This window comes from Penicilliopsis zonata (assembly GCF_001890105.1).
Source record: "Penicilliopsis zonata CBS 506.65 unplaced genomic scaffold ASPZOscaffold_2, whole genome shotgun sequence".
Lineage (NCBI taxonomy): Eukaryota > Fungi > Ascomycota > Eurotiomycetes > Eurotiales > Aspergillaceae > Penicilliopsis > Penicilliopsis zonata.
Window position 1 is genome coordinate 1,326,185 of NW_019208912.1, and position 22,251 is coordinate 1,348,435.

Genomic DNA, 22,251 nt, shown 5'->3' on the forward strand with positions numbered 1-22,251 from the left:
AGAGGCAATGAGAGAAATCGAGGAACAAAGTGCCGCCAGAGGAACTATGACTAGAGGTTGTCTTGAACGGCATTCTGAGTTTCTGGTGGCAAAGTTGGAGGTGTTTATATATGACAGGATGGGTGCAGGACATGTCAAGCTGGTTGGGACGAAAACGCCGCACGTGCAGGAGAAAACGCCGACTCCTTTAGGAACCGCTCCTTCTCTCTCTTCTCTCCAACATGACTTTGGAACAACAAGAATAACACACAGAATGGAGCTTCTCCCTACTACACAGCTAGCCATAGTCTTACTGATCTCTCTTGCCATCATGCCCAGGAAACATCGGTCATATGCGCAGAGACTCTGATGTGTTCGTCAGACAGGCAAGGACAGCTGTGAGCGGGTTTAAGACTACACGCCTCGTGTAAATTTGACACTCGGGTCCCTCGAGGTTCTTTGAAGCGTGCTGCTATATGTGTTCAAAAGAGTCCTTTGATGGCCACCACGCTTCCGGATTCGGCAAATGAAGGTTAGTCTTGCCGTTGAAGTCCCTCAGATTTGAGGCAAATACTAAAATTTCTGGAGATTACTTGGCCTAGTGATTCAGCAAATGATTTCAACTATACCTTCCCCTCATAATAGTGGGAGAAATTAGTGAAAGCTATGAGATCAGAGAATGTGACTCTATGTGACTCTGGCAGATTCCACATCATCCGTATGAACACACACCCTGCGGAATACTATGATAGCAATACAGAGGATTTGCTACATCAATGATCTTAACTTGCAGGGGCTACTTGATATCTCTATATCTAGAACCTGGTGAATCAGCAGCAATGGTTCGGAGATATCATCAGGCATTAGCATTCGGGTGTCGGGCCTGCCAAACCCTGAATTCCGAGGCCAACCATTCAATCTTCTCTCACAGAGAAAGAATAACGAGTTTTCCAGTCACATATACTTGTCACTTCCAAGAGATGCGTTTATGGGTTACCTATGAGTTTCGTACCTTGAGGAAGCCATATATCACTGGGTGGCGTATCACAGTGAAGCAGAGCCCTAGCACTTTATTTGATGGGGGGAATGTACTCCGTACTATACCATCTTCCTCGGCAACACGAAAATAAAAATTTTCGATTGTCGTCTGGTACGAAGTCCTGGAGAAAGACTTCGTAGCGTGGTGGGCAGAAAACACTGTTCCCTTTTATTGGTAAACAGGGCTCTACGATCGAGCAACTACTCATTAGGTAGGGGATCGAGATATCCTCCTTTCTAAATGCCTCTTCTCAGCTGTCATTTTCTGTTCAGAACCTGTCCAGGCTTACTTCCGTCTCAGCCCCGCCCTTCGTGTTGAAAAATAAAAACATAAACTGCTGTAAGTTGGGCATCAACAGAAGCTGACGGGTTCACTTTCTGCAAAGCTTCAACTTTTTATTAATATACCATACCATCCATAAAAGCGCTCTCACAAGATGAAAAGCGAACAGGGTCAGATTTCAAAAGAGAGACCAAGGGCAGACACTCGGGGACTGTTGAACCATGCCTGTTCTCGGTTTGAAGATCTTACGGGAGAAAGGCTGCGCTCTCGATCCCTCAATGACCTCGAGAAAATTATATTGGATCATCAGCAAGAAGGAAAGACTATATTATCTAGCACAGCAAGAAATAACTGTCTCCAGATTGTGGAAATCGTCAAGGGCCTGGCTGGGCCTATAGGGGAGGCTACCGCATTGGTAAGTACACAAGATATCATCTATTTGATCTCTTCGAGCATAGCGCTGACAGTCTTTCTAGGTGTTTTCACCTGCAAGTGCTTGTTTCAGCGCGCTGTCATTTCTCTTGGAGATACCGTCAAAAATACATGCAATTCACGAGTCAATCAATGCTGTTTTTGACGAAGTCGAACCCCAATTTATCCAGTTGAAAGTATATGACCGTATGGAAAACCCCGACCAGGACCTACTTATATACGCTTGCAATGTTATGATGGCATTTGTGGATCTCTGCGCGCAGTGTGTGAAGCAAAACAAAAAGGGAAGGCTGTCGAAGCTCTATAAAGAAGGCAAATGGGTCTTACTGAATGAAAATCCAATCAAGGCTGGACTTGATCAGCTTCAAAAACTTTCTGAGCGGAAAGAAGGTCTTCAATCAACTATCATATTAGAGAAGATCCTACACTCCGAGCATATTCTGGACGGCATTGATACTAAAGTCGATGGTATTCGGGACTATGTTGGCAGGCGATCAGACGAACAGACGCGACAGGATGAACTAATCATAATCAGGAACCGGTTTGGCATGTCGGACGATAGGGTACTCATGTCTCATCGCGTCTTCGCGGAGAACGCTCAACTAGCGACTGTCAGAAGTTCTTGGTTCCTTGAGTGGGAGGCTTACAGAAAGTGGACATGTCGAGAAAATCAAGATGTACGCCCGTTACTACTGGTTACAGGGGCACAGGGGACAGGCAAAAGTGTTTCGGCAGCTTCGATGTTCCTTGATCTCAAGAGCAGCCTTAAAGATGATGAGCAGGCATTGATTGCTTACTATACATTTCCCCCTGTGCCGAAGAATTGCAAAGACAATCAACAGCCGTTGGAAAGCGGCGTGAAGTCAATCGGACTGCAATTAGCAGAACAGAGTCCTGTCTACAGAAGACGTCTTCTGAGGGCATTAAGGGAGAGTACGACCAAGGATACCGACTACAAGCGGCTATGGAAGACATTGAACGTTTGGAAGCCTGCCGATAAAACTACTTCCTACCTATTCCTGGACGGGTTAGATAACCTGTCAGACTCGGAATTCAATAATCTCATGGACGAACTGACCGCTTCCTCCGACCAGGCATCCCCTGAAGCCAGTTACTTTCGCATATTTGTCACGGGAAGACGGAATCTGTTGCAGAAGTACTCTCGGTCAAAGCTCTGCTTAGATACTGTGGAGATTGAGAGGTTCAATCGTCAAGAAATAGAAGGATATATTGAATGGTTCTTGAAGACCAAAGACCTATTACAGGAGAACTATCTGGATTTCGGTGAGCTTAGAAAATCAATCCTTGCCGGGTTGCTCAGAAAGTCCTATGGTAGCTTCCAGAGAACCCAAAAACGGCTGGACAAGGTTGAATCTCTGGTTCGGTCAGATAGTAGAGACGAGCTTTCTCACTTTCTCGAGACACTGGACCGAGGAGAATCAGGCCCAAGTGAGTCTGAGCTGAGAGACCTCGAGAGGATACTGGACGCAAAAGAAATAGAAGAGCTGAATGAATTGATCATTTGGGCGGAATTCGGCTCTAGGTATTTTGGCGTGGAGCAGCTTGAAGCCTTTCTGGTATGCCCTCTTCTTGTGAAATGTGGTGGACAAAAGAGTCCCGCTTTGATGTTGAGACAGACGCTGACAAATGATTTGAGCTGCAGTTTATTCGGTCGAGTTCGCCTCCTTTGAGATCTCTTCGCAAGAAGATCCAGGACCGGTTCTCTCTTATTTTGGAAGAGCGAGATGATGGAGTCCGGCTGCGTGAAGACATGAAGCAATGGGTGATCATGGAACAGAGTGGACGACTGCCGCCGGCTGTGACAGCTACCATTTCTGTCACAAATGCTGAGATTGAAGTTGCGCAGCGGTTCTTCTGGGACCTAGCCCACCATTCGGTGATGAATAGGTTTAACTTCGATGCGCACCAGGTCGATATGTCGAAGCCTTCGACACAACGGATTCAGGTCACTCCGTTGAATGCGCATTTGGTTATGGTAAAGCGAACCTTTGAATTCCTGAGAAGGGCACCACACGCCTTATCGCAGCCTATTGGGGGAGTCCTGTTGGCAAGTCTGCCAGGGCATTTATCAGATCTACGGCGTCTGCCTGCTTTCGAACAGATTGCGGATGCGGATCGACGGACCATAGGAGAGAACGTCCAAGAGCTCTTTTTCAACCCAATGAACCTTGAAAGACACTGGGATACCTTTCAGGACATCGCATGGCACACAAATGAAGATTCGAGAAATTCATTCTGGGAATGGCTAAAGGATGATGCAGCAATCAAACATCTAGGGGTACGGGGTAAACTCGAAGAAGTGAATAGAGATCCAAAGCGGAATCAAAAGCTGTTCGAATCCCTGGCAAAACTGGCCGGCCGCAGGTGGCTTCAGGACAGGACTTCGAGTGCCATGGCTGCTTTCGAATGGTTGAGAAATTTCCTTGAGTTGGTATGTAGCAGTGTCAGTCCCTTCTTTTTCCTCGCCAGGCTGACATGGGGTAGGACGCAGAGGACGAAAATTCCAAGGATAGTTCCGAAGATGGCTCCGGAGAAGATGACAGAGTCTCAAAAGTGGAAGAATGGTGCAAGGAGGCATTGGGGGTGCGTCACTTGCGTGGAAATGATATCTGGCTGCAACGAGTAGCAGAAACATACCAGTCTGTTGGTGAGAATAAGAAGGCTTTCGAGAAATATCAGGAGGTAGGTTCCAACAAAACACCAACCTTTCCCCTGCTCAGTCGTGTAACAAACTAATATTTCCTCCCTATTCCTTGATCACAAAGACCAATGAAATCCTTGAAGAGATGGGAGATCTTGACCGAGATCGACGGGTGGGAGTGCTGATTTGCCTTGCCTCGTTGGCCGACGATGAAGACGACGCTTTGAAATACAAGGGAGAAGCTTTCAGGCTGGATCCAAGAAATATCGACGCGAGATACGAACTATTTAAAAGCCGCCATGCTCGAGGGGATGAGGCGGAGGTTGCAAGTCTAGTGACCGAGGCATTGGAACTCAAGAGTAGCACACGGCCTATATCTCATCTGGGCCTGATGGTTGAGATGGCGATTGAGGACGACGAGAGTGATACATTTGAACTCTTGAACACAATTTCTTCCATCTGCTCGTCATCTCTACAGAGCCTCGATAGATTGCTGGAAGATATGGAAACTGCTATCGATAATGCGAAAGAACAGAAACAGCATGAATTCTGGGCTACTTTGCTCTTGCACAAGGGAATCGCGCTCTCTTGTTATTCCGACGATTACTCTCGGTTCGACAAGGCAGTGCAAGCATGGAACGAATGCTCGAAGTTGATCTTGGAGAACATCAAGCAACAGTCTGCAGGGGCAATCCTGCTGGACCAGGTCGGGCGACAGTTGAGTAGCTATTACTTTGAGCAGACCATCAAGGACCCGGCGAACGCTGCGGAGCATGCCGAAAAACTGAAGCAGATTTTTGAGGAGCAGAAGGGCATTGTTCATGGGATGTCTGCCGCGAAGACGTACCTGGCAGCCTACCGGGTTCTCAGTGGGGATCAATCAGCCGCCCGGAGCCTATTCAAGGAAGATATTGTGGAAGCCTTTGCTTTGCTTTCAGACAACACGACCCGCAACGACCACCGTGGATACACGCTGCTGTTTCAGATTCTTCTTTACACCGGCGACCACATCAACTCGCTGGTGGCATTCTCCCTTCTTGCTCGACGCGTGCTCGAAGTGGAGATCCTGAAGGAGTGGTTGTTGCCTGATGGTGGCGAGGCTATGAGTCCCGAAGCCAGCGAGCTGGTCGAGTTCTTCAAGGCGGAAATTCCCGAATGCTATTCTCCCTGGGAGAAGGTCTGGTTTATGAGCCACCACTTGAAAACGCTGGCCCAAGATCAGGATCATGATGGCGAAAGAAAACCGTTTTATGAGAAGCTGGTGAACTCTATGAGCCAATACGACGAAGCACTCGATGACGCCAACAACGACTATGTTTGCGATCGATGCGGCGGCTTGTTAGAAAGCGAAGCGCCGATGTACGCATGCCAGTACTGTTATAACATCGGACTGTGTGAGCCGTGTCTCCAGCAGCTCAAAGACGGAACGTTCAAAACACCCCTCTGCCGGGCCAGCCACCAATGGATGCAGATCCCTCCCTGGAACCCGAAAACCCACGTTCGGGCATATCGGCGGAAGGTCTGCATGGATGCAGTCATCGGAGAGAACGGATCTCTGACGGGGGGGGAAGAAGTGTCGGTTGTGGAGTGGTTGGAACGTCTGAAGGAGGATTGGAAGCCCGAGGGAGTCTGGACCTTTCACTGAGCTGTCTTTGCTTCCTATAGAATATATATCAAGTAGATCAATATGTTCAGCTTATATAGTCATACTACAGAATAAATGTATTGTTCTTTTAGGCTATAGACCCTGACCCACTTGGCCCACCGGTTCCATTCGGAATCTTATGCTATAATAGTCTGTAATATATACTACATAGTACCTAGGTAGTATACTACCATATAGTATGTGGTATGTGGTGTACGATCCTGTATACATCCTATATTTATACCATGTGAGAAGATACTAAGGGGAATAGAAGACATCGAAATCCGAATAAATAATAGCATAGAATAAAATTATCAGAAGTACGAGATCACATCTAGTTTCTTCCTGCTTCTATACTATTTATCAATGTATACAGTATACAGTATATAGTAATATGTAGAGTATGTATAGAATCATAAGTAAACCTCAAATAATCACCTGCCCTGATTGAGTCTAGACCTGCGTTCACGTGGACGACAGAAAGCAACCCCGCGCTCATGACAAGGTCCAAGGCAACCGTCAGCCTCGTATGAGAGGAGCTTCTTCACCTCCTGCTCAGAGCCACGATGGAGAAGAAGGTAACGATTGATTTCAAGGGGCTCCCTGCAAAGGATGACCCCGAGTTTCTTGAATGGATCGAGAGTGAGTGCTTGTTCTCCTAGAAAGATGGTTTCTCAAGTTTGATCTGATCTGGTCTGATCTGATATGTGTTATTTTTTTTTTCTTTCAGCCTTGCCGAGTGGCCTCGCAGCTCCCTTCAAACCTGCTACTCTGGAGACGGAAAACCGGCGGCGAGAACGCCAGAAAACGACGAGACGCCATGCGCCCTATGTCTCCTTTGGTGACCGCGGCACAACGTCAAGCGCGGGTCTCTACGGCTCGCTGCTGCGGATTTGTCGCCCTGTCCGGGGCAAGCATGGCAGCAGCCATCGTCTCCGGTCGGGCCTGGTGGGGGTAGGTCCAGAGGATGACCCCGGGGCGTGGTATGTCTATCATAGGGCGTCACAGCTGCTGGAAAATGCACAGGTAGCCACCAAGGGACTGGGCCTGCGGGTCTTGAACGCGTTGTCGTCCGAGTCGCCGACGTTGGATTTCCTGGGAGACCGCTGGCCGGTCATCTCCTACTCGACGGTCGATGGCTTCTCGGTGACCGTCCGGCTGTGGTGTCGGCACAATGTGGTGGTACAGCAACTGCAGGTCACCAATGTGACGAACCGGTTCAAGCCTCTCGAATTGGAACTCGACCCGAGCCTCTGCATGCTGGACTTGGACTATCTGGAGAGGAAGGACAGGTTCCGGGTTTGCTACAGATTTGCACCCCATGGATATGGCATCGTTGCTCTGGAGGACAGGCCTGAGCTCACCGTCGACCGGGAACGGGTTTGTGTCCTGCTGAGCCTGTTCAAGGACGGGAAAGCACAGAATCTGCAGCAGGGGTTATTTTCGGATTCTCAAGCAGGGAATTCCATGAATCCAATGGTCAGACCCATCCTTCTCACTCATCAATTTGAAGGGCCCAACACGGTGCATTACACTACCGCTTTCAAGCTCCAGATGAGTCCGCTCCGCGCCGACTGGAAACACTTTATGATCTCCCTTGAGGATCTTTACTCGGATCCGCAGCTCGAAATAGAAAGGCTTTCATCCACCGACAAGGAGCTGAATTGGTACCTCCGTCGCAATCTCGAGCATGTTCTGTCTGTATGCAGTGTTCCGCTGGAAATACCGGATCAAGAGGAGGAGGAGAAGAAGGAAGACGAGAAAAAGGAAGACGAACCAAGCCTCCTAGAAGGCGGACCGATGATCATGATCGAGGCACCCGATGGCGCACAGCAATTCCTTCACCGAGGTACAGACATTCAAAGCCAACTTGGGCCGGTGGCGTTGACATGTGGAGATTTTGCCGATCACCGCATCAGCATATCCGGGAGCTTGTGAGCTTAGTTCCATCTGTTTTCATTCATATCAGTGGTGATGGATAGAGAGAGGCTGACGGATGGACGGGTGGAACACCAGTTTTGCCTTTATGTTCATGTTGGAGATGTGTGACCTATTGCCCAGCACATCGTCATCTGTCCGCCATCGCATCCGGGCTGTGTGTAGGGGCCATCTCGAGTGGATCTCGCAGCTTAACGATGCCGGTAAAGCCCTCTCGTCTAATCTCGGCGTCAACGGTGGAAGAATGGACCAGCCGGATGGGACCGATCTTCCGCCCAACGTTCCGGAGAACATGCCGATTCATATTCTCAAGGCCACGCAATACGTCACGGTGTTTGACAGTCTAGAGGATCTGCGCTTTGTCTGCAACTGGCTAGGGGACTTTGCGGTCCAATGGTTCAAGGAGCTCTACACGAGGAAAAACCGACTTACGCCCACCTGGCCGCACTTGAGCGAGTCAGATATTCCAGTCTACCGCCTAAGCGACCAGGTCTGGATCTGGAAGGCATTGAAGAGTCTTGAAGAGTTGCTCGACCACGTTCAAACTAGGTACACTCGCACGCCCCATGATACACTCAAGAAGTTCCTACAGATCGCCAATTACCTGCCCCAGCGGGGAGTCCGAAAGCCTGGCCATTTCATGCTAGATTGCACTAGAACTGCGAAGGCAGAACCTCCGACGGTTCACCCTAGAAAACGACGTGCTCAAGAAACGCATGCTGAGTGTCACCCGCACCGCCCGCGAGACTCGATTCCTGTTGCATTCGCGAGACACGATTCTTTTGTACGGGTTGGAATGGGGATTCTTCGCGGGAGAAGACGCCGTCTGGAAGAACCTGATCGATGCTCAGACGCAGCACGACGAGGTCAGCAATGATGAGGCCCAATGGGATAATCCCCTTCGCTATGGTCTGGCGATTGAAATGGCCAACAAGGGCTATAAACTGGCCAATGGCTTTGAACCATCCGAGATGCGCTCCCATGCTCAGCAGATTCTTCTCGCCTCATCTTCGGAGAACGGGCTCTTCCCTGGCCAGTTAGATGCGTTCAGCAAGGAGCCCACACTCTTCGACCGCGAGCTATCCCGAGACTTTTATTTCCATGTGGGATTCGAAATTCCCTGCATCCTGTTGCGTAACATGAAAAACCGGCATAAAGGCTTGGACCCATCTCCAGGTTCTGGTATCACGCCGGGAACTCGGCGAGAAGGAGTAAGCTATACTGTCCAGGCAGATGGTCGAGCGGTCGTACTCTCACAAACTCTGAAGCGACAAAACCCTTATAGCAAACTTGTCGATCTTTCTAATATCATTGAGGTGCCTGAGGAGTGGCTCTATAAGTACCCCGACTTTCTAGACTTTACCCCCCCACGCGATGGAAAAACGCTTGCTTCTATTAAAGGAGAAGCGCCGAGAGCTATACAGGAAGCAATGCACACCGATTTCTTCAGGTTGGCGGTGGGGATGACCCTAGAGGAGACCCATCCCTCCGCTGTTGCGCGCAAGTGCTATGCAAGCATTGACGACGTCCACAAGGGTCGCAAGCAGCGGAAATGGTCAATCGAGCAAAAGTCAACGATGAAACGGTGCGTCACACATACCGAGCTGTGGGGAAAGCTACGGGGACGGCGAGATGCAGATTCCAGCAAGAAGAGATTGATTTACCTGCGATCGCCGGACTACACAGTTGCCGCCTTGTGCTACCTCGCGTCCCCTGAGCTGGAACGGATCCCCATCTCGCAGTTCTTTGATCGCCATGCCAAGGTGGATGCGCACTATCTGGACGACGATACGACGGTGGTGCTCAACAGCTGGGAGACCGAGGTGCATTTCCGGTTCTTCCAGATCTTCAGGGACAGCAAGGAAGGCACCAAACCCTCTTTTCAAGGTCTACTACCACCACGGGTTCGGCAGCTCAAATCCCAGCCGTGCAGCATCTTCGGAAGTAACGCCTACCTTGTCGACGCAGTGATCAGCTTTCGGATTGTGGGTGACTTCTTCGACCGCTATTGGACGTGCCACGTTCTCCAGCATTTCGCCAGCGTCAAGGAGCTGGATGATTTCCCGCCCCTACTTGAGGTGGAGCGGAGTAAAGACACGCACTAGCAGCAGCGAAAGGTTCTAGAGCTAATACTACTAAACCGGATCCTATACAAGGTTCACAGCAGCATGAGCATCATGCTTGAATGCATCGAAAAGGGCCCGCGGTCGAGAACATCCGACGCGGGAGAAAAGTACTTCTCCCGGGACGGTTTCGAAGACCGGAAACCAGAAGAGCTCCGCGAGTACCTCCAGCTCCTAGTCATTCTCAAGAACAACATCACCAGTCTCCAGGGATTGATCGAAGGGTGGAGCACGCGCGAGAGCCAGCAGGGACGCGAACGGCCGCGCTGGACCCGTAGCGACGAGCAAAAGTACCGCAAATCCATCAAACGTCGGATGAATGACTTTGCGGACCACACGCGAGACATCAAGGCCACGGCGGCCCGGATCGAGTTCATGATCACCCTGGTGAGCAACGCGCAGGACGCGATCCGCTCCACCAAGTCCCTGAGGGAGGCGGAGAACATCAAGCTCTTCACCTATGTGACCGTCTTCTTCCTTCCCGTAGGGCTGGCCATTAGTCTCTTCAGCATGAACGGGGCTCCGGACCGCAAGGTGGTTATCTTCATGGTTGTCACTGCAGCAGTGGCCCTCCTCATCACCGCCTGTGTGTTGTGGTGTGTTCTAAACCAGTTGATTCCTAACTATATCTGCAGCGTCCTGTGGCAGGTTCGAAATAATAATAATCATACTAATCATACTAGAGTCCAGGTCCAGGTGCCAGACTTGAGGGCCGTCGGAAACCGCAGGTGGCGGAAGGTCAGGCACTTTATAGACGATCCAGAGAAACAAGTGGTGTGAGAGAGTAGGAGGGTAAGGTAATATTTACTCTATATATTCAGGACATGTAGAGTCTTTTTGGTTTGCGCTTTTGGACTGAACTCCAGGGAGAGAGCATATAAATATTCAACAGAGAGGGATGGATGAGCTTTTGTACACGCAGGCATTGTATGAAATGATGATGGCAGGAAATAGATAATAAAAATAACCTAGTTCTTTCTTCAAGCCTACTATATATTATATATATATATATACTCTTGGGAATTTTGAACGTAGAAGGTAAAAAAAGCAAAGGCAAAAAAGCAGAGAAAAAAAAGAAACTCCGATAAGGGGAATCGAACCCCTGGCTGGCGTGTGAGAGACGCCGATGTTAGCCACTACACCATATCGGATGGTTGATGTAAGGCTATCGGTTTTAGGTTATATCAGTTAAAATTACCCTAGCGGGGCAAGAATTCTATTCAGCTCAGCCCTAGACACCTAAGGCAATAAAAATAACATTTCTGAGAAAGTGAGTTATTTAGGATATTAGAAAGAGTAAGAATAGCTACTTTATTCCTTCTGCGCCAATAATTCTATAATAGTATATTTAATCCTGCTAGGGCATATTTGATTAAAAACTAGTAAGTGATGGTCATTATATACAACCTGCTTATATGGAGTACTACCCTTCTACCATCTCTTCATATAGTCTAGCTTTAATCTAGTAATAAGGCTGATATATTTAAGTTGGCTCTTGTATCCTCAGACGCTGCTTTTGAATCAGTATACACCTAGCTAATATTCGACATCTTCATTCCCACTCAAAACTATATATTGTATAAAAGAACCCTCCTATCATACAATCCTGCTTGTGAGATGAGAATGGCACTAGCCGCCTTCTCGAGAAGTCTGCCAGAACGGCTGGCCTGTCGCCAGTGGTACGGCTAGACTGAGCATCCTGGACACCATTTTAGCATCACAGTCTATGCAATGCCCCCCCCCCCCCCCTTCCCCCGGCAAGCCAAGAAATAAGTCCTGAAGAATCTCAACTCTGTAGAGACAACAACCCGTACTCTTACAGGACTGGTTTTAGGCTCTACGTGAGGCTAGATGGTGGTACAGGAATCTGCAATACCGATGCATGGGTCAGGGGTCCTTGACTGTCTATCCACTTTCTCAATATCGGGTATCTCTGGTAAAACCTTGGACTAGCAGGGCTCCAGGACATGATAACACGACAGATAGTTTTCTAATATACAAACATTGACATCCCCCCCGAGCCTAAACCTGACGTAATCATCAAGACGCGTAGATCCGTTCGGCATTACTTGTCCGCTTTCCATTCCTTCTATATTATAGAGGATATCATCTATATAATCACCAGCGGCGCTCATATGTAGTATGCGTCCAATGGCGTGATGAATCTTTAGAAGTTGGGGGGAAGGCGGGTCTATACTTCGATCAGGCGTGAGATAAAGTGTAACAGTAATAGGGAGCCTTTCAATTCGACCCATACGGTCTGACTCCAAGTAATCGATCGTGTAGGTATGTGGTTGGGAACCGACAGGTGAAAATGCTATCTCGAAGTTCCCGAATAGCTTGTGAAGGTCATGAGTTAGGGTCAATGCGTTCATCGGTCGATCAATATCGACACCATTGATCAAGTGGATAGCATCAGGGTTAAACATCTTTAAGATTTGATAAGCCATTTGTTTTGTATCCGTCTAAGCTGTTGTTAGCACTAGAAACCAATAACTAGAAAACTATATCTGCTTACAAGTCTCCATTCACCTTCACCTGTAACCGACATAAGAGAGTGAGGTATTATATGCGCGACTTCTAGATATGCCATGGCGTCGCGTTCAGGAAGTAGCGATAATCCATCATCATCCTTGATGTTGCGCCTATCTCGCTTATATCGTTTCTGAGCCTCTTGAGCATCAAATTTCCGAGTAATAACACATCGATGGCGGTCACGTATAAGGCACGCTTGTCGCAGATTTGAAACACGTTGAGGGGTGCCAATTGCGGTTTCGGGTGTTTTAGATTGGGAACTTGCTGGAGTCGGTTGAGGGGTTTTTACTGCCAGTGCTTTCACTAAGAAGAAAGGTCAGAGAGTTGAACACGACATGGACATAAAACTTACAGGGCAAGAAGAAATAGTCCACTAAATACTTAGCGAAGGAAGAAAGGCTTCCCATTAATATGGCTTTTTCATCTCATGGCCAGTTATTAAAACCAGTGAGATGTGACAGGATTTGGTTAAGCCCAGTTTCTTCCTCGCATTCGTCAAGCATGTCTCGCTGGAGAAAAGAGAAGAAGAGATTCAAGAACTCGTCTTTCTCAGAAACCTCACATTTCATGAGACGGATCAGAGTGACTGGTTTATAGCCAGTATCTGTCGTCGTCTGAGATGGTTCAAAGTCCGAAATGATCTCATTGAAGATTCGGATCGCGAGGTTACGCTCTTCAGGCTTCAAGGGTTGGGATGAAGGAACGATAACCCCTTCCAAGGATGAACGGTGCCGGCGAGCTCGGTTTTGGTGCTCCATAGCTGAGGGTGTCCCTTGTCGAATATAACATTGTCACATCTTCATCAGTTGCCGTGAACTCATATGAACAAGGGGAAAAGATGATCTTCGCTGTTGGATATTCGCGGGGAAGATAACACTTATCGGCGGCTATTTTTTCCATGGCCGATCCAAAGTCATAAAATATCTCCGGAAATGACGTTAGAACAGCTCAACACATTAAGATATTCTCCATACACATCAAGACCTTGATCGATAATGCAGCATAAACGATAAAAAGTCCTGATGAGACTTTGGTGATATCAATCATTAGACTGGTGAAGTACCTCGAATGCAATGACGCTCGGGGTTGGATATCACATCTCCATTCGTTCAGACAGTGAAAAGGCAAGTAATAATAATTGCATGCCCTCGCGCAATCAGCTGAATATCACACGGCCACCAAATGGAGAAAAAGCCGCTTCGATTTGGTGCAACTATCTCTTGCTACTCCGCGTACAGGGTCTTCTTCAGTGAGCTCTATGCAATGCGTACCACGAGGCGTTTCGGTGGAACCTGCTAGTCATCCTGGCATATAAATAATTCAGGATAATGCCATTGCTTCGAGGAAGCTTCAATGCATTGAAGGACAAGTCGATGCTTATGTCACATATGTGGGCTCAATGTGTCACTATTCAGGATATGCTCGCCACAGATCAACCACCACCCAAACATGGTATCTACCTGCTATATAAACAAATGGTCTATTCTTGTTACCCTGCAGGCTGAATACCCAAGTCATGGTTACGGTGTATTCGGTATGGACTGGAAAAATTGTCTTCTATCACTTTCAAAATTGCCACTATGAAACCTGCATTCATCACCATCGTGTTGACAGGCTGTCTCAATCTCAGGCAACGAGAAAGAACGCCCTGTTCACCACCGCCAGAGTAACAGCACCCCCGGGCGTCCTCAACTTTGTTGAATCCTACGGACACGAATCCCCATCAAGCCCTTGAAGTTGGCGCCGGAGTTCTCTGGCCTCGACCTGGATATCCAGACCGACCCAAGTGGCACTGTGACGATCGCGAGCGATAGAACCCAGTGGATCTTCTTCGTGAGTCCCCGATTGACCTGGGTCCAAGAACTGTTCCCCTGGACAATCCTCCCTGGAGAATAGGGACTCTTTACTGCCGATGACCTCCAAGTGACGGCATGCTAGTACCTCAGTGTTGATTCAGACAACATCAATGTGTTCTTTACTTTACTCAGGATCCTAAATATGCTATCTAGGAATGGGTTGCATGCTAGCTAGCTCTTAGGAAAGAGCTTTATATGCAACTTAGAAAAGCCCCTGAATGCATGATTATACATCTATTTTGAATAGTTTTCTATTAAACATATACTTAGCTTCACTCAATATAAGATCCCACTATCCCTTTATTCAATGGATTGATCTATAAAATGCCGTCTACCAGGGAGGTATGTCCCGATCAAAAGGTGGATTGAAGACCATAATACACTTTTAGATTGAATGTATATCTAACGAGACCAATAATAGCTATGAAAAAAACACAAGATAGCAAACATAATCTAGACAGTCGTGTTGAATCGATCCTCTTCATCATTGGCCTTGCTCCACGTCTCCCGCGAGTCCACCTGCTCCTGCTCGGCTTGGCCCAGCACCTCGTTTTCGTGGCGCAGAGCTGCTTCCTCGGGGTCCGTAACCGTAGCAGGAATCGTGGGGGTCGGAGCCTCGGTCTCCATCTCGGTTTCAAGAGGGGTCTCTGGAGTAGGAGCATCGATAATGGCGGCACGTTTCTGAGTCATGTTGATGACAGGGCTGTCGTCGTTGTAAAGACGAAGCAACATGGCCTTTCGTTCCTCTTTGGGGAGCATGAGGTTCAACGAGTGCAGTGACCGCCATAGGGGAAGAACCATTCTCTCGCTAAATAGGAAAGAGTTTTAGTAAACAAGATTCAATGACAGATATGACGAAAAAGATCAAATTACTTACTTTAGTCCCTCTGCGGATTCACTGGGGTGAATCCTCAAAACGCTGCAGCCCATAGGGATATCCTTCACACGCTGGCCAATCTCTCCGAGCTCTTTCCACCCACCGTTATCGACCTTGGGGAACATCTCCTTGAGAAGCTTGTGTAAGGTTTCTTTGTTGTGCAGATTGATAGAACGCTCGGGGCCTAGCCAGGGTTCGAGATACCTCAGGCCGTCCGTCTGGATGCGCCACCGGCAAATATCCTGTCCTTGAGCGTCCTGCTTCACGAACATCTTGACACCGCAGTGCACGAATTTGATACCTTGGCCTTCGTTTTGGGTCAAGATGTCTCGCGCCAAGGCAGAGGTGTAATAGATCGTTTTACTTGGCTGGCCCTGCGCATTGCGAACCATGAAGCGATCCTGGGGGAAGCGATCCGAGGTTTGATAGAACTTGAAGATTGGCTCGAGCTCCTCATGAGCAGGGTCCAGGTACTTGTACGGTTCCTCGTGGGGCTGTCCACCCTTCCGCTTCTGAGGGCGTTCAGGGAGAGCCGGCGCTGAGGAGGCAGCATCGGCAGAGATAGGGGTAGGAGTAGCTTCGGCAGACTCTGCTTCTACTGCAACTGAGGGAACAGGTTGGCGAACGGGGCGGTCTCCGATCACGGCCTCGGTGCCATTCTCCAGCTTGGTCTTTTTGGCTGGGAGTTCTGCGTCTTGCTCATCTGCGGTCCGCTTAGCAGGCACCTGAACCGAAGAGTCGAGGCTGGCGGAGTAAGGTAACTGATTAGATGTCTCGGCCACGGAGGCGTTCTTGGAAGCTTCTTTCTCAGCCTCTGGATTCGGCGCCACCAAATCATCCAAAGCCTCCAGTTTCTTCAAAGGCGGTTCATTGCCGTTCTTCTTTCGGAAGTCAAGCTCCTCAGCAAGGGCTGCAACCGAAGCTTTGGGGATTACCTTGGAGGAGTCTTCGGGCTTCGCGCGAATCTCCGACAGTTTCTCGAGGACGGTGATGAAGAAGCCACCAGTGTCCTGCATGTGCGGGTAGACACGCATACAGCGGTCAAGAGGCATGTCTGCGTTCTCTTCAGTCGGTGGGAACATGCCTTCAGCAAGTCTTCCCAGGCCATTGATGCCCTCTTGCTGTCTCTGTCCATCCACTTCCTCCCAGGTGTTCCACATACGACCTTCGCGGTCCATGACCTTCCAAGTTTGTAATCCTGGCGCTCTCTTCAGGCCTTTCAATTCGTTGCTACAGTCCACGATTCGCACATTAGCCGTACCCCCGCAGCGAGTGATCGCGCTGGATACAACAGCCTCGTTTTCAATGGGATTGAGACTGCATGTGGAGTAGACGACTCTTCCGCCAACCTTGAGCATTTGAAGAGCACGGACAAGAATCCGAACCTGGGTCGCATGCAAGCCCAGTCCATTACCAGGAGTCCAATCCTTCCAGACATTAGAGTTCTTTCTGGCAGTCCCATCGCCAGAGCAGGGAACGTCAGCCAGGATCCGATCAAACTTCAGATATTGGTTCTTCTGCGGCTTATCCTCGGTGGACAGCGGAGGAAGCTTGATGGACGGGTACATAGTCGCATCGTGGTTCGTGACGATCAAGTTGGGGGAATTGAGGCGCTTCATCTGGTGAATCAGCATGTGAGCCCGCTTATAGTCACTGTCGTTGGCAATCAGCAGGCCTGTCGTTCTGCCATCATCGTTCAACCCTTCCGGGCCGAGCGGCTCAGGGCCCGCAGTACCACTCTTGACCGTGTCGGCAACCTGTTGCATAGCTTCCTCCTCGCCGGCGTGAATCATTTCCATGAGCTGCGCAGATTTGCTGCCGGGAGCAGCGCACATGTCCAACACGGTCATACCGGGTTTCAGATCCATCAGCAGCGGCGGAATCATACTGACAACCTCCTGACGACTGATGTTCCCAACGTCTGTTTCGGCAACGAGGAATTTCTGGAACGAAGCGAACGGTTTAAAGCGGCGAACGACATTCTTAGGCGTTGTCATCGACCAAGCGAGCTGATCGGGATACCAAACAACCGGGCGTGGCGGCTCAACAAACTCCCCTTCATACTTGATGGAGGTAATCTCGGGTATGTAGTGGTCCTTCATCTTCTGTTGAACAGCAAGCGCATGCCTGTCGAGCCCATCAAGATCCCCAATGTCAGCAACTATTCAATTCTTCTGCATCTCGCCCACTGGCCGAAGAGGAATCATGACGTACCCCCGTGAGCCTGTAAAGCGAAAGCTGTTAGGCAGGTCTCTACGCAAAGCCTCCCAGAAGACCTCTCTCTCCTCCGCAGGAATGATGCCCTGCTCATCGTAGAACCGCTCGAACTTCTCATTGTGCTTGGGAATGTCCTCCCAGTTCTGGCGCTGTCCGCTGCCGCCGCCGCCGCCGCGGCGACCACCAGAAAACTGCGAATTCAAACGTACACCGGTCAGCGGGAGACTTCTTACCCATTGAAGCAATTCGCTTACCTTCTTCCCTCCACGCTTTCCCATTGCAACAGCGCTGATTGTGTTGATTCGGAGCTTCGTTCTCCAAACGGTGGCTCCGCTGGAAATTATTTCGTTCATGCTCACATCCTAACCCGTTTTGGGGAGCTTCCGCGCTCAGAGGGGCTTCGGAAGAAACGTCGGCCCGGACGGTGACAGCGCGATTGGAGAATTTCCTTATTAGGATTAGCGCCATGTCATGTGGCAATTGATTAGTAATTACTAATAATGGGTCTGCTGAGATCACGGGTCACCAGATACACGCTAACCCTGGAATAGACTAGCCCATTCTGTCCCCTGGGAGTGTTTTTGCTCTTATCGCCGCCTGCCCTTTTTTTTCCGCAGAGAGGAAAACTCGTCTCATATCCTTTTCTTCCATCACTACTCCCTGCTTGTGTCTATTTTCTGTGTCAGTTTTCATCATTCAGAAGTTCTTTCTTGTCTCTAGTAATTGTTTTTCCAACTTCACTTCTATTTCACAATGCTTGGAGGCGTTCGCCGATTCGGCGTCGCACGGGTTCTCCGGGCGTCTGCTTTGCGCGCTCCTTCTAGGACGTTTCCCCAGCTGGCGAGATGGCAGAAGCCAGCGACCCCAGTAGTCCCTCAGCTCGTCCGGTCGTTTTATGGCTCTTCTATTCTCCGCTCCCAGGCGGAAATTGCTGCTCAGGAGCAGCAAGTGGAAGATGCTGCAGAGACTTCCAATGAATCGCAGGCCTCGGAGTCTTTCGAGAACTTCGCAGACTTGGAAAGACTCGAGCTGATCGACCCTCGGATCATCCGCACTCTTTCACAGAAGATGAATATCACCTCTATGACCGATGTCCAGCGTATGACTATCAAGGAGACTTTGCAAGGACAGGACGTGTAAGTTTCCCGCTCGAGATTTGGGATGGGGGGTTTTTTTTTTTAATCTTTGGACAAAAGCTGACTTTTCTAGCCTTGCCCAGGCAAAGACCGGAACTGGCAAGACCGTTGCCTTCCTTCTTCCTGTTCTGCAGAACATCATGAACGATCCTACTTTCAAGCAGTCCGCTTCCCGGGGCTCCTACAGCCGTCTCAGGAACAACAACACCTCGGCGTCTGACATCCGTTCTATCATCATTTCCCCTACCCGAGAGCTTGCGGAGCAGATTGCGACCGAAGCCAGGAAAGTTGCTGCTGGTACCGGTGTGGTTGTCCAGACTGCTGTGGGTGGTACCCAAAAGAAGGAGGGACTTCGCCGGATCCAACGCGAGGGTTGCCACGTCCTCATCGGTACTCCTGGTCGGCTTAAGGATATTCTCTCTGACCCGTACAATGGAGTAAGGGCGCCCACCCTTTCCTCCTTTGTTTTGGATGAAGCAGACCGCCTGCTCGATGATGGATTTTCGCAAGAAATTATGGAGATCCAGAGTCTGCTTCCGGACCCTCGCAAGGTTGACCGCCAGACGCTCATGTTCTCTGCAACTGTGCCCAAGGAGGTCATGCACATGGTGCGCCGGACTATGAAGCCCGACTACAAGTTCGTCCAGACGGTTCGCGAGGATGAAGTTCCCACCCACCAATCTGTTCCGCAGAAGGTTGTATACCTCAACGGCTTTGAGAACGCCTTCCCTGCTATCCTGGAACTGGCCAAGAAGGCTATTGCCGAAGCCGCCGAGAACCCGAAAGCGAGACCGTTCAAAGCTATCGTCTACTTCAATGCGACGGCTCAAACTAACCTGGCTTTTGAAACCTTCCGGGAGCTCGTTCTTGATCCTCGGAACCCCCGTGGTGGTCACCCCCTCGGCAACACTGCCATTGTCGAGATGCACTCCCGTCTCACTCAGTCTCGACGGACCTCCAACTCGGAATTTTTCCGCCGCAAAGAGAAAGCCATTCTCTTTTCCTCTGACGTGACTGCCCGTGGTATGGATTTCCCCGACGTCACCCACGTCATCCAGGTTGGTGTTCCCCGCGACCGGCCATCGTACATCCACCGTCTCGGACGGACAGCGCGTGCCAAAAAGGACGGCCAAGGATGGCTGTTCATCCACGATGGAGAGCACTCGAGTTTCAATCAGAAGCTCGGCGATCTCCCGATCGAGGAAGACGCTGAAACTCTGGAGACTGCCGCCGTGGACATGACCCGCCCGGGCACTGTTCCCTCGGACTCCGCCGCCGCCACTACCCTCTCGCAGGTCAAGTACGCCATGTCGCAGGTCTCCGATGAGCTGAAGGCAGTCTCCTACCGCAGCCAGCTGGGCCCTCTTATGGGCGTCTTCCAGCGCAAAAGGGAGCTGGTTGCGTCGTTGAATGATCTCGCCGTGCACGGCTACGGAATGCCCGAGCCACCTACCATTGCCCGCGAAGTTGCTCACCGGATGGGCATCTCCAACACGCCTGGTCTGAGACAGGGCGAGTCGTACTCCCGTCGACCTCAATTCGTGGATGACTTTAGCTCTCGTGGCAATCGTGGTGCTCGTGACCGATTCGACCAGTCCGATTTCGGCCGTGGTTCCTTCAGCAGGAGGAGATCGGGCGGCAGACGTTTCGAGGATAATGAGTAGTGGGTTTTCCCATTCAGTCTATTTCCACTGGGACGGCGTTTGGTAAAAAAACATCTCATCTCGTGCTATTTCAACTGGGAGCAAGTTCTATTGAAAAAAAGAAGGGAAAAACACTCGAACTTGTTTTTATCATCTGCAATAGGTTGTTATATTATTATAGTTAATAGTTTACCATGTACATTATTTTGATGATTCATTTATCAATGTCTGTTCTACTAGACTACAATTCAATTCAAGACTCTACTCTTAAGAACCTTTTTTTTTTCTTTCAGACTTTTTTTCTAAAGTGATAATGAAGCAGTATTTCATGGCTATTCAAGGGGGAACAGACACATCTATTCAAGGGATAGACGCGAACCATCAAAGAGAAACCCCACCCATCTTATTCTTATCACACCATTTTCTATGGCAATTTACAAGAGAGTGAAGAAAAGGCACGGACTTGAGAGAGAGGAAGGAATCACTGACGGACGATCATGTGGTCCCGGGCAGGCCCCGTACCGATCCATTTGATGGGGACGCCACCGAGCTCCTTCTCGATGAACTCGACGTAGGCGCGGGCGTTGACGGGGAGGTCCTCGTAGCGGGTGAGACCCATGGTGGAGGACTTCCAGCCGGGGAGGGTGACGTATTCGACCTCGATCTTGTCGACGACGGCGGCGTCGGCAGGGAAGGAACCCGTGGTGCGGGAGCCGTCGGGGAGGCGGTAGGCGACACCGACCTTGATCTCGTCAAAGTCGTCGAGGATGTCGAGCTTGGTCAGGTTGAGGGCGGTGTAGTGGTTGACGGCGTGGGAGTAGCGGGCGAGGACGAGGTCGAGCCAGCCGCAACGACGCTTGCGGCCGGTGGTGACGCCGACCTCCTTACCGGCGGCCTGGAGCTTCTCGCCGACGGCGTTGAGCTGTTCGGAGGGGAAAGGACCGGATCCCACACGGGTGGTGTACGCCTTGAGCACGCCGATGATGCTCTTGATGCTGGTCGGGTTCAGCGAGAGGCCCTGGATGGCGCCGCCCAGGCCGGTCGACGAAGAGGTCACGAACGGGTACGTGCCGTGGTCGAGGTCGAGCATGAGGGCGTTGGCGCCCTCGATCAGAGTGTTGGCCGCCGTGCCGTCCTGGCTGTTGGTGTGCTTCTGCATAAAGTCCAGCTGGTCGACAACGTGCGGCTTGAGCGTCGTGCGGTACTCGCGGAAGCGGGCAATCTCCTCTTCGACGTCGTAGGCGAGGTCGCCGAAGCGGGCGCGGTAGCCGGCGTCCAGGGCGCGCAGCTTGCGCTCAAAGACGGCTTCGTCGAAGATCTCCCCGACCCGCACGCCGCGCCGCGCCGCCTTGTCAGCGTAGCAAGGGCCGATTCCCTTGCCCGTCGTGCCGACCTTGCGGCCGCCCAGACCGGCTTCCTCGAGCCCGTCCACGACCGAGTGCAGGTCGAAGCAGACGTGGGCACGGTCCGCAACAAACGCCCGCTGCGCCGCACCCTTCAGACCCTTGCCTTCCAGGGCACCCAGCTCCTTGAAGAAACTGGGCACATGGAACACTGTGCCCGCGCCGATCAGGTTGACGCATTTCGGCGAGACGAGACCTGACGGGAGGATATGGAAGTCGTAGGTGACCGAGTCATGAACAATGGTATGACCGGCATCTAAAATAGAAAAAAAAAAAAAAAAAAAGGTTAGTATTTTCAATTGATATTATGGATGATTTTTTTTCTGTAGGATCTCTTACTGTGGCCGCCAGCGGCACGGCAGCAGAGAGTTGCATCCTGCGAGAGTAAATCTGTGATCTTCCCCTTTCCTTCGTCCCCCCATTGACTGCCCAAGACGATTGTGACCATTTTTTTTTTCTTAAAAATCTATCTCTTTAATTTGAG

At 50.2% G+C, this 22,251-nt stretch overlaps 7 protein-coding genes and 1 non-coding gene across 8 annotated transcripts; 3 read left to right on the forward strand and 5 right to left on the reverse strand.

The window, feature by feature from the left end:
- Positions 1–1,454: 1,454 nt before the first annotated feature.
- ASPZODRAFT_139374 (hypothetical protein) lies at positions 1,455–6,039 on the forward strand (the record flags this gene model as incomplete). The annotated part of the gene is made up of 5 exons (XM_022724549.1): positions 1,455–1,715; positions 1,777–3,309; positions 3,396–4,184; positions 4,238–4,435; positions 4,519–6,039. The coding sequence occupies 5 exons, from the start codon at positions 1,455–1,457 to the stop codon at positions 6,037–6,039; spliced, it is 4,302 nt and encodes a 1,433-aa protein (XP_022584549.1).
- Positions 6,040–6,605: 566 nt separating this feature from the next.
- ASPZODRAFT_13143 (hypothetical protein) lies at positions 6,606–10,888 on the forward strand (the record flags this gene model as incomplete). The annotated part of the gene is made up of 7 exons (XM_022722763.1): positions 6,606–6,681; positions 6,770–7,973; positions 8,056–8,596; positions 8,649–9,188; positions 9,246–10,055; positions 10,134–10,686; positions 10,791–10,888. 7 exons carry the CDS (start codon positions 6,606–6,608, stop codon positions 10,886–10,888), a joined length of 3,822 nt encoding a protein of 1,273 aa, XP_022584550.1.
- Positions 10,889–11,179: 291 nt separating this feature from the next.
- Positions 11,180–11,251, reverse strand: ASPZODRAFT_t34. The gene has a single exon. It is a non-coding gene; the product is annotated as a tRNA-Glu (tRNA).
- A 603-nt stretch (positions 11,252–11,854) lies between these two features.
- On the reverse strand, positions 11,855–13,216 carry ASPZODRAFT_1093094 (hypothetical protein). Its single transcript, XM_022720977.1, has 4 exons — positions 13,198–13,216; positions 12,988–13,116; positions 12,619–12,938; positions 11,855–12,565 (listed from the first exon to the last, which is right to left on the reverse strand). Exons 2-4 carry the CDS (start codon positions 13,040–13,042, stop codon positions 12,050–12,052), a joined length of 891 nt encoding a protein of 296 aa, XP_022584551.1. The 5' UTR covers positions 13,043–13,116; positions 13,198–13,216; the 3' UTR covers positions 11,855–12,049.
- ASPZODRAFT_128635 (hypothetical protein) lies at positions 12,810–13,460 on the reverse strand. Its single transcript, XM_022722074.1, is given in 3 exon segments — positions 12,810–12,938; positions 12,988–13,001; positions 13,017–13,460. The coding sequence occupies 1 exon segment, from the start codon at positions 13,391–13,393 to the stop codon at positions 13,061–13,063; it is 333 nt and encodes a 110-aa protein (XP_022584552.1). The 5' UTR covers positions 13,394–13,460; the 3' UTR covers positions 12,810–12,938; positions 12,988–13,001; positions 13,017–13,060.
- Positions 13,461–14,944: 1,484 nt separating this feature from the next.
- On the reverse strand, positions 14,945–17,863 carry ASPZODRAFT_157038 (hypothetical protein; the record flags this gene model as incomplete). The annotated part of the gene is made up of 4 exons (XM_022726291.1): positions 14,945–15,299; positions 15,369–17,495; positions 17,583–17,776; positions 17,840–17,863. The coding sequence occupies 4 exons, from the start codon at positions 17,861–17,863 to the stop codon at positions 14,945–14,947; spliced, it is 2,700 nt and encodes an 899-aa protein (XP_022584553.1).
- Positions 17,864–18,205: 342 nt separating this feature from the next.
- Positions 18,206–20,491, forward strand: ASPZODRAFT_89818 (hypothetical protein). The gene is made up of 2 exons (XM_022730370.1): positions 18,206–18,721; positions 18,795–20,491. The coding sequence occupies exons 1-2, from the start codon at positions 18,339–18,341 to the stop codon at positions 20,383–20,385; spliced, it is 1,974 nt and encodes a 657-aa protein (XP_022584554.1). The 5' UTR covers positions 18,206–18,338; the 3' UTR covers positions 20,386–20,491.
- Positions 20,492–20,692: 201 nt separating this feature from the next.
- Positions 20,693–22,234, reverse strand: ASPZODRAFT_157040 (hypothetical protein). The gene is made up of 2 exons (XM_022726293.1): positions 22,107–22,234; positions 20,693–22,023 (listed from the first exon to the last, which is right to left on the reverse strand). Exons 1-2 carry the CDS (start codon positions 22,213–22,215, stop codon positions 20,846–20,848), a joined length of 1,287 nt encoding a protein of 428 aa, XP_022584555.1. The 5' UTR covers positions 22,216–22,234; the 3' UTR covers positions 20,693–20,845.
- Between the last annotated feature and the right edge of the window lie 17 nt (positions 22,235–22,251).